At 38.1% G+C, this 11,703-nt stretch overlaps 1 protein-coding gene across 5 annotated transcripts in view; it reads right to left on the reverse strand.

The window, feature by feature from the left end:
• LOC113650740 (RNA-binding Raly-like protein) overlaps positions 1 to 11,703 on the reverse strand; it is a 78,389-nt gene that overhangs the window by 11,046 nt on the left and 55,640 nt on the right. For all 5 annotated transcript variants that reach the window (XM_047822202.1, XM_047822203.1, XM_027159228.2 and 2 more), the window contains exons 3-4: positions 9,686 to 9,736; positions 330 to 490 (exon numbers count right to left, since the gene is read on the reverse strand). In XM_047822202.1, the coding sequence (XP_047678158.1) occupies positions 330 to 490; positions 9,686 to 9,736 (212 nt within the window). The remainder of the gene's footprint in view (positions 1 to 329; positions 491 to 9,685; positions 9,737 to 11,703) is intronic.

An 11,703-nucleotide genomic window follows, 5' to 3' on the forward strand; every position in this document is an offset into this window, starting at 1 on the left:
CATCTAGTGGAAGTTCATTCCACCACCTCGGTGCCAGAACAGAAAACAGTCTTGCTATATACCTACATCTTACCCTGATTTGGTCAGCCTAACATGTTTTTTAAAAAATATATAAACAAACAAACAATGAAACAAACAAACAGACAAACAAACAAACAAACAAATAAATCTATGATCTGTCAGTTTCAGCTCTAAAAACTTTCCCTGCCTTTGTCTTGTCTTTGATGTTATTATGCGACTGGAAATTTTGGACCCTGGAACAGCTGCTGAGAAAATGACCGGCTGGCTGTGAGATGTGTAAATGTATATTCAAGTATGTGTTCACGTACACTTAGCTCTGCTGGAAGAGTGGGGTCTGGAGGAGCTCTTGGAGGACGAACGGTCTCGGCTGCGTCTCTGCCTGGAAGCAGACGAGCGTGCTCTCTTGGCCAGGCTAGAACTGTGGGGCAGTGCAGGCACCGCCGATGGGACACGCTGGTAATCAAACACCCTGAAGAACACATGAGCACACTATAGTTACAAGTTTATCTACACATACACACACACAGCACAATAACAGCAATCTACATCATAAAAAGCAAAGGTGTAGAGAGGACAGATTCTTATCTCCCTCATAATGTTAGCGTTACAGGATTTCTGTTAGTATTTTTAATTCAACTGTTAATTATCCTGTGCTAATCTTTACTGCTAATTTAGCCAGCTAGCTAACAGAAGCAAGATTGCTGTAAGAATATTTTACAAAGCTGCACAACATTCCAGTTAATGCTAGTTAGCTAGCAGAAATGCTGAAACTTGCAGTTAGTCACAATCCAGGAGCTAATGAGCTTTCTCAGAGAAATCGTAATCATACATTTTAGCGTTTTTGTAAATGCTAACCCTAGGCAGTTACCAGTGACAGAATTTCTGAGGAGATATAGATGTATTATGTTTATAAGCTTCACTGATAGTGCAAGCTTTGTAACTAAAATCTGCTAACCTAGACTGTTAGCAAAAACATAACCTGGCAGTATTTGAGGTTAGATGAACATGAGCAAATTTTAAATCTTATTGTGACTGATATTATTTGCCCATTACCTAACATAAGAAAATGTGACAGGATTTCGGAAAAAAAAGTTATGCGACATTTCTAAATGTGGTTTTATTTTGTTAACATTAGCTAACTAATAAGGCTAACCTGACAGGATTTTTGAAGACTTTTTATTCCACATTCATAAATGTTACTTATTTGTTGCAGCAAATGCTAGGCAGCAGAGCTAATCTGACCTGAAATTTAAGTGAACCCATGAAGATTTATTAAATATTTTTATGCTTTATTCTAAAGATTCTTTCATTTAGTTCTCCTGCCAACACTAGCATCATAATAATGTAATCTTACAAGCTAACCTAAGAAGATTTCTGACAAAGTTTAGGACCAACCTGACAGGATTTCTGAAAGAGGTATATTCAATGCTAATGCATGCTAGAGAAGTAATACAAGCAATTTAGGTTTTTGTAGAGATATACATTATTATTATTATTATTATTATTATTATTATTATTATTATTATTATTATTATTATTTTATAAAACTACACGAAATCTAAAATATATAAAATAACCCCCTATCCTGATTGAAGTAATTTCCCATGCAGTAATTTTTCTTTTACTTTAAATTAATCTTTAATGCATTCATATTGCAGCTGTTTAAGGTTTCATCTGAGCACATCATTGCTGCATTTCAGCAGCCGTTTCAGAATGTTTGGATTTCAGCAAGAAGTGTGTGCTTGCGTGTGTGTGTATTGTGTGTGTGTGTGTGTATGCATGCACTTCACCCGCATGGAAGTGTTTGCATTCCGAAACAGGAGAAAAGTGAGCCAGCCAGGAGGAGAAGGAATTCCTCACATAGAGAAGAACTAAGAGAATATTACAGTGGAGGAAAAACGTCTCTTATTCAGGCTGTTCTATGGCAATATTTCTCTATTGTAGCCCAGTTTTAAAACTCTTCTTTTTCCTCCACCAGCCTGCTCTGTAATCTTCTTTCTCTTCAGTCGCTCAATCTCGAGGCACTCTTTCTTCCTTATGAACAGTAGTAAGAAGCTTTTATCTTCTACAAAATCAAATTGCTGCTGTCAAAGCCTATCAAAAGCTCGGTGGCGAGGAGACGATGATGGGAGATTTTAGGAGCTTGTGTTACGTCGGTTTCTGATACCAGCCATTACATCACACACAGAAAGAGAGAGTGACAATAAAAAAATATCAAAAGTTTTGTAGGGGAGAGTTTTTACTTTTGCAGTTTGTTGCTAACTTTAATCTGATTGAATAGCAAGACAAAAACAGCTGTTCGATTATCACTAGCCTGAGGTTTTCTTTCATAATCTCAGTCATAGGAGATATACATAATCATAATAACTTGAAGAGTGAGAAAAAAGATATTGCATAAAAAATTATATCTTGTTTTGCAATGATTAATAGTATCTATAAACTGATAAAAACTATGAATTTTGAGGATAGTTTAATCATCATTAACCACTGTGGTATAATGGAAAGGAAGGCATAGAATCCTTTATTATTGCCACATATACAGCACAGTAGAATTCTTTTCTTAACATATCCCAAATGAGGAGGTTGGGGTCGGAGTGCATGGGTGAGCTATGATACAGTGCCCCTGAAGCTCTGAAGGTTGAGGGCCTTGCTCAAGGTGGCTCAACAGTGGCAGCTTGGCAGCGCTGGGGCTTGCAATTATTATAAGAGGAATAAACACTCCAACAATCAGTGATAATTTTCCTATAACATTATGCCCTTGTGTATTTTATTCCCATACTTACGATGGCTAATTAGACATTTTTTCTATTGCTGAATCATCACTGCATAATATATGAATGTAAGATAAAATGCTTTTTGTTATTTTTATTGGTTTTTGCAGATCCAGCACTATATTGTTTAGCATCAGGAAAGCGAGAAGAGATTTTTGCTATGTGGTGTGATGGTGATGGGATGAATGGAGCCTTTTGCTCTGCAGTATATTTTATTAGCATAAACAAGTTCAAATATTGGTTTATTTATACTCAGTGTTCACATTATTATGAGGAGCATACTGAAATATGTGTACCATCTAGGCAAAAAGACGTGTTCAATTTTTGGTAAAAAAAGAGCAAAAAAAATGATTAATTGTAGCTATTGTTAAGAAATCAGCATAAATGAACATGAGACTACAGAGTCTACTTTGGTGAGTCTGCTAGATCTTAAGTCTCGGCTCGAATATGTATATCAGGTGACAGCTTTTCGATTCATTTGTAAGAATATGGACTTGAATATTGCATTTAGAAACCCCTACAAGTAATATAATTTGGATAAGATTTTTCTATTTGTTTTTTTCAAAAATGTGTATCTTTCTGCATCTGCATCTACAGTATCTGCATTTTTAACCACATTAGGACATTTAAACACACTCTTCTCAGTTTGCGGTACCTTTCCGTAACTTTCTTAATTAGCGGCCCTCCAGGTGCTGAATTCGCCGGACACTTGTGTTTAATTATGTTTGTTAGAAAGATGTTCATTATCATCATGAGTGTAGATTAAAGCTGTAGCGACCAGGCAAGATCGTATCAGAGTGTTGAGTGACAGATGAAGCAGTCTGCTGATTGTGAGTGTATCAAGGAGACAGGATTAAGATTAAGATGTGAAAAAGCCTTTAAGCTCCTAATCCATGACTAAGCAGATAAGACAGAGTAAATAATTACACCGTTCCTTCTTGGGCACCGCACAGAATGCGTTCGTTTGCTAATGTTTATTTAGATGTCCGGTGTCAACCTTCATACTTCAGTCATTTACAGCTTTAACTTTGTCCTCAGAGGTTTCTTTTCTTCTTTTGTGGAATGTTTTAAAAAGTGGATTATTGTGATGCGCCTGAGAGAAGACTGGATTAGTCAAGCAATGTAATTATTACTGATTACCCCGAGAATCCAAATCCATCACGTCAATACTTTTTATGCACAGAGTGTTCCTGTGTCTTGAAAGATTACAGCATATTTTGCCTTCTCTACAATGAGGAGTGGAAATAACTCCAGGTAATAAATATCCCATCTGGACTGACATATCGATAAAGATTTCATTATATCCTGTGCAAAAGAGGCTTTGAGCTTTTTCTTTGGGCCACTATTTTGTTATATCCAAAATAAAATGAAACAAAATCAAGTATTGACCAAGATGAAGAAAAAACAACAAACAAAATATACATGTTCTTTCTTTCTTTCTTTCTTTCTTTCTTTCTTTCTTTCTTTCTTTCTTTCTTTCTTTCTTTCTTTCTTTCTTTCTTTCTTTCTTCTCTCTCTGTAGTTTATTCAGTTTAGACAGTTCATTAATTAATTACAAAATAATTTTAATTTAAGAATAAATAAATTTGTCCCGGGGGCACGGTGGCTTAGTGGTTAGCACGTTCGCCTCACACCTCCAGGGTCGGGGTTCGATTCCCACCTCCACCTTGTGTGTGCAGAGTTTGCATGTTCTCCCCGTACCTTGGGGGTTTCCTCCGGGTACTCCGGGTTCCTCCCCCAGTCCAAAGACTGGGGGACGGTTGATTGGCATCTCTTGAAAAATTGTCCGTAGTGTGTGAGTGAATGAGAGTGTGTGTGTGTGCCCTGCGATGGGTTGGCACTCCGTCCAGGGTGTATCCTGCCTTGATGCCCGATGACACCTGAGATAGGCACAGGCTCCCCGTGACCCAAGGTAGTTCGGATAAAGCGGTAGAAAGTGAGTGAGTAAATTTGTCCCTTCAGGACAAAGATACAGTAACTCTTCATCACATCATCGATTATTTTCTTTTCTTACCCAAATTTCCAATCCCAACGTAATCAATAAATTCTCTTTGCTTTCACTTCCACATGGTTTTAGAGTTGAGATTTTATTATTTTATTTTAATTTTTTACATCAGTGGTAACCACATGTTAGGTTAAAACACTCAAGTGTGTACTTTACAACCAAGCTTTGGTGTGATTGTAGTTAATTGGTACGAGAAAGCAGCATCCATGTGATTTGAGCATAAGTGCAGTAAATTACAGAGAGAGCCTCTTAAACAGTCCTGGTTTTCTATGAAAAAACTCTAGCATACGGTGGAGAGAGAATACTGTGTTCACACCAGGATGTGAAAATGTTCTGAAATGGATCTGCGGACCTCCACAGCAGCGGCGAGGCAATATCTCTGCCACTGCATCCGACTGTGTGCTTTTTAAAGCGTAAAGTGCTGGAGCTGCTCTGTGGAGGAAGAACAGCAAGCTTTGATGTGCAGACTGAAAGAAAAGGGATTCCTCACTGAGACAATCGCAGTGGGCTTCCTCTTCTACAGAGAGTTCTGCAATCCTACCATAACCACTGTCACTGTTAACCACACACACACACACACACACACACACACACACACACACACAGGACAGGGGGGGGGGGGGGGCGGACAGGCGTTTACCACCCATCAGTGAGTAGCAGCTGAATTAGCTCCTCACTCCACACAGGCCTCCACAGTGATGGGCTCATTTTATATACTGCCAGCTTCCCCTCCTCCTCCTCCCTCACTCATCCTCCCTTCTTTTCCTCTTCCTCCTTTACTCATCATCCTTCACTGATCATCCTCCTCCTCCTCCTCCTTCACTCATACTCCACCTCCTTTGGTCATACTCATCTTCTTCCACCTTCTTCTCCACTCATCCACCACCTACTTTGGTCATACTCCTCTTCTTCCAACTCTTTCCCTCATGCATCTTCCTCTTCCTCCCTAACATCCTCCTTCACTGATCATCCTCTTCTTCCCTCTCTCAGCCTCCTTGGACCTTAATCATACTCTTCTTCCTCCTTTTCCTCCTTTTCCCTCACTCATCTCCTCATCCCTCAACCCTCCTCCTCCTTACTCCTCTTCCTCCTCTTCCTCCTCCCTCACTGATTATCCTCCTATTCCCTCACTCATCCGCACCTCCCTTGGTCACACCCCTATTCCTCATCGTCCTCTTCCCTCACCCATCTTCCCTTTGTCTCTGCATCACTCAACTTAACTCATCCTCTTACCCATTATCACTTCTCCTCTCTATTCTTTTACATATTTGCCAGTTCTTTCTTTCTTTCTTTCTTTCTTTCTTTCTTTCTTTCTTTCTTTCTTTCTTTCTTTCTTTCTTTCACACACACACACACACACACACACACACACACACACACACACACACACACACACACACACACACACACACACACACACACACACACACACACACACACACATGCTAGTTTGCTTTCTATTGCAAAATGTTATGAGCTATGATCATGCCTCATTACAGTACCATTATGGGAAAAAATGGTCTAATGAGTGTTGACAGATTCTCTCTCTCTCTCTCTCTCTCTCTCTCTCTCTCTCTCTCTCTCTCTCTCTCTCACACACACACACACACACACACACACACACACACACACACACACACACACACACACACACACAAAACCCAACAGTAACTCTAAACACATACAATTAACAGCTGCATGCCTGATAAACAATAAAACAATATTATACAGTGGTCTATAACCGATAGCTTTCCATCTAAAATTTTAAGATTTTATTGTAAGATAAATCTTTATATTTTATACATTTACAGTATTTTAGTGTAGAACCTGTTTTTTTCCCCAATAAGTCAGAATGCATGGATTTTCTGTAACACTGTATCAGAGTTTGCCGTAAAAATCAGTCATGCACTACAGGCAATTTAACATATTTGTATTAAAAGCTACTAGCTTTTTAGTGCTCTGTTCGTTTAGAAGCTTTGTGTAATGGTGATTTGCACGTGTGTGTTTTGTGAAGCAGGTTTGCAGGTAATCGTGTTTGTTTGTCTGCAGGTCTGCGTTTTGCTGTGAGTCAAATCTAAATGTGCTGACTTTACGGTTTATGAATGACCCGCGTCCCCTTCACGCTGCACGAGGGAGGTTGTTATCTCCCACAGCAATTATGTGTACAAATGAATAAAACAGAAATGCAAGCACACACACAGACACACACACACACACACACACACTGAGGGAGCGAAAGAGAGAGAAAGACAGCGAGAGCGAACTGAAAACCTCACTTGAATTAAACTTTTGCATAATTGCATAATTCGACATTCTCACAGGCACAGAAACACACAGAGCAAACCGAAGTCATTTATCACACGGGGAATAATGTCAGCATGCACAGTTCAGGACTGTGTGTGCTCTCTCTTACACTCGCTGCATGCTTTGTCAGCAGGTCTCACGCCTCTGCCCATCTCTGTGTATGTTCAGAAAGCGAAAGTTTATAAAACTTTGACTCTGCAGAAGCTTCTGAATGATAATAAGTCAAGAATAAATGACTTCCAGTCATGCTGTTAGAGGAAAATAATTACAGATGGGGTGGTGTGAGGAAGTGGAGCTCCTGTTTTCTTCCAGAAGCTGAGAACTTTCCTGATGAGAGCACATTCGTTTCTATATTGTATCAGTAATATATTAATTAACTTATACTACATTTATACCTATTTATCTCTCTCTGTGATTAACACAAAGAACGACCATGGATTTACTAAAACAAAATAGAGCTACATACTGTAAAACAACACACATAGAGCTACATAAAGCAACACAGAGCTACATAAAGCAACACAGAGCCACATAAAGCAAAATAGAGCTACATAAAACAACACAGAGCTACATAAAGCAACACAGAGCCACATAAAGCAAAATAGAGCTACATAAAACAACACAGAGCTCCATAAAACAATATAGAGCTACGTAAAACAACACAAATCTACATACAACAAAATAGAGCTTCATAAAACAACACAGAGCTACATAAAATAACACTGAGCTACATAAAACAAAATAGACCTACTTAAAACAATATAGAGCTACATAAAACACAGAGCTACGTAAAACAACACAGAGCTACATAAAACAACAAAGAGCTAAATAAAACAAAATAGAGCTACATAAAACACAGAGCTACATAAAACACAGAGCTACATAAAACAACAAAGAGCTAAATAAAACAAAGTAGAGCTACATAAAACACAGAGCTACATAAAACAACAAAGAGCTAAATAAAACAAAATAGAGCTACATAAATCTAAGGGTTTTTTTACACCTGGTCACTTCATGCTTTTTTGTGATCAGATAACTATCCGATGGTAAAAAGACCATGCGTGTAAATGAATGTTGTTGTTCAAGCCACATACGTCAGCGCTAAACTCCTCCCAAACGGAAGTACGTCACTCGCAGGTGACTCACGAGTCGTACATTGCACCAGAAACCAGTTTTTTATAGCATAGCCATCATAACAATTTTTTTCGTCTTCTTTTTGATTGCATTCTGAAAACCGCATACACCAAAATGTGTTCCATTTCAATTACCCCGGAAATGAGGGAAAATATATTTGCATATTGGGCGGGAGTAGAAAGAACGGATCGATATCCGATTCGCCAAGACACATTCATGTGGCCTAATGTAAATGGAACAGTTTTAACAAATCAGATAGCTATCGGATCAGAGAAAACACATGGAGTGACCAGGTGTAAAAAGGCCCTATGTGTGTTTACTCGAACCCTCTTTGTTCAGATTCTTTTATTTTTGCACAATTTACTGTATTTTGTGTATCTGTCCTCTAGTGTACTGTATTGTCTGTTTGACAATACAATACACTTATGTGATAGCAGCAGTTGAATTTCAGCACTTCCTGTTCCATAATACTGAGTATTTTAAATGTCTGAAATCTGAATTCAAGATATTCTACAATATAAAACACATCAGTAAAATCTCCCTCAGTATTTTTAAAGCATGGACGTGTCGTGAAAAAGATTGGGATTAAATGTGAACGAGTGATTAAACAGGACTTACAGAGGATGTCAGGGACTTTAAATGTCATTACACCGAACAGGAAACTCATCTACTACTGGAGCCTAGTTGGGTTTCTACTAATAACACACTCTTACTCAACTTCAAATTTTTATTCTTTCAGATTTAGCCAAAGGTCAAGTCATGTGACTCTGGAGTTCATTTCTAGACTTTATAACTTGGATGATTGGATTTAAAGCTTATTTTCTGCAACAATAAGCAAAGTCACTGGAGAAATCCCACACACATACAGTACCTATGTCATCTAAACAGCACCGAGTTACTCTAGAATGCAACAATAATGCTGGAATATTTGATGACGCAGATTTTCTTGAGTTATTGACGACGCAGCAGACCACAATAAAATTACGGAAATTACGAATCACGAAGGAGCGCGTTCTACACTGCATTTCCTTTTTGTTTTTAAGTTCTTTATAATTAAAATAATTATCTCCATGCCAATGAAATGACTTTGTCCCAGACTTTTTTCCCCACCATTTTTCAGCTCCCACCTACTTTTGGGTACATGATGACTTACTTGCTGACACAAATGTATTTTCCGAGAGAAAAATTCCTGACAGATTTGTAAAAAGAAATAAACAAACAAATAAATAAAATAAAGAAATAAATGCTGTGTGTTTTGGCTCCACCTCCCACCGCATTGTTATTCAAATTAGTTTGCATTATTGTCTGTAGCTAGTCATTCCTGTAAAGTAGAGCATGTACAGATGCTGAGACAGACAGACGTCTATTCAGGTTCAGGTGGTTTCCAGCCCTTGTCCTATCTGACACATGGCACTCGGAGTGAAAAAGCGTGTCATGGGGATGTTAGTACCTGTCATAGAGGTTCTCCTGGTAGCAGTCATAGTCCAGCTCGTATTCTGATCTGCAATGAGACAGAAAGAGGAAGAGCGTGAGTGTGTGGGTGAGTGAGTGAGTGAGAAGCACAAAGAAGCTGTCATTTATGCCCCCCACCACACACACACACACACACACACACACACACACACACACACACACACACACACACACACACACACACACACACACACACACACACACACACACACACACACACACACACACACACACACACACACACACACACACACACACACTTTACTCCGTCCATTCTTCCACCTGACAGTGATTGCTCAGAGCTCGTAGGTGACCTTGTCGTCAGAGGTCTAACACACAACTGAGTCTTTAAGATTTACACAAGTTTTTCATATTAACATTTTTTTTTCTTCACCACAAATCTTTCTACTCTAAAATAAAAATGTTCAACATTATTGATACCTGCTATAAGATTAACCCTTCTAATTCATATAATCAGAATGAGAGTGTGGATACCGTAAAGAACAGAACATCTCTCTCTCTCTCTCTCTCTCTCTCTCTCTCTCTCTCTCTCTCTCTCTCTCTCTCTCTCTCTCTCTCTCTCTCTCTCTCTCTATCTCTCTTGTTCCTCTCAGTAATACTAGACGATTGTCAGAGTCTGGATGAGGAAGAGGATGGATCGCTCTTTCCTCCTGGTGTGTTGTAGTGCACTGTGATGCATCATGAACAGCACTTAGCTCACTTCAGGTGTCTTGGAGGAAGAACGTTAGCCTTCACTTTTCTCGCTCAATAGCTGTCAAACTCACACTCTTAAAAAAAGTGGCAGGAAGAATCAAAAAGGGGTTTTCACAATAATCCCATAGAGGATTTTCCATTCCAAAAAAAAAACTTTCAGTGAACGTTTTTTTCTTTGTGCCATAAAGAACATTTTATAGTCCAAAGAGCCTTTTTTCCACTACAAAGATAACTACAAACCTTACATTGTACTTCACAAAGCACCCTTAAGACAAAGGACCTTTTATGAACCTTATGAACCTTATATATATATATATATATATATATATATATATATATATATATATATATATATATATATATATATATATATAAAGATAGATATATAAGGGACTACTGTACACAGCCCCAGGGTTTAATACAAAACTCCAAGAAAGCTTTTTTAAGAACGCAGTATAATTTGAAGCTTGACATCATCTGGTTTTATTTGTAGATTATTAATTTATTTATTTATTTATTTATAGAAAACAATTTCACATTATTTCTATCACTTCATGGTCCCTGGTTCGATTTTGCTCGATTGTGTTCTCCCTGTGTTTCTTTGAGGTTCTCCAGTTTTCACCATCAATCAGAAAACTTGCTGAGAAGTGGATTCATGACACCAATTTACCCCTCAATGTCTATTCCCACTGTATTCCCACTCTATTCCCACTCTATTCCCACGCTTTGTGTCCACGACGATCCTGACTAGGCTCAAACAGTTACTCAGGAATAATTATGATCACTCACAGTTTAATACTGCAAAAGTTTTACACAATAACATTCTTTATTCCCAGGACACAGAAACTAAAGCACAGATACAGTATATATATATATATATATATATATATATATATATATATATATATATATATATATATATATATATATAAAAAGAAAGATACAAAAAGGAAAGAAAATCTCCTAGTTATATAAAGGTTTCAGGCTGGAGACGACACCCGCTGTTCGTAAAACCGAATCCAGCTGAAGAAAGCTGTTTGTTTTTGACGCGTCTCTGATGGTTGAAAGTCCACATTAATTGTCTCCTGCTATGCGCTGATAAAATTAGCAGCCGACTTATTCAGAGAGTGAGTGAAGCTATGATAACCAGACCTCAGACTGTAATGACCTGTCAGAGACCCACATATACAAGGAATTGAAAAACAGTGCAGTGAAGCACGGTCACATTTCACTTTATCTTTTTTATGATATAATTTTATTTTTTTTAATATAGCAACAGAC

The sequence above is a fragment of the Tachysurus fulvidraco genome, chromosome 13 (genome assembly GCF_022655615.1).
Source record: "Tachysurus fulvidraco isolate hzauxx_2018 chromosome 13, HZAU_PFXX_2.0, whole genome shotgun sequence".
Taxonomy (NCBI): domain Eukaryota; kingdom Metazoa; phylum Chordata; class Actinopteri; order Siluriformes; family Bagridae; genus Tachysurus; species Tachysurus fulvidraco.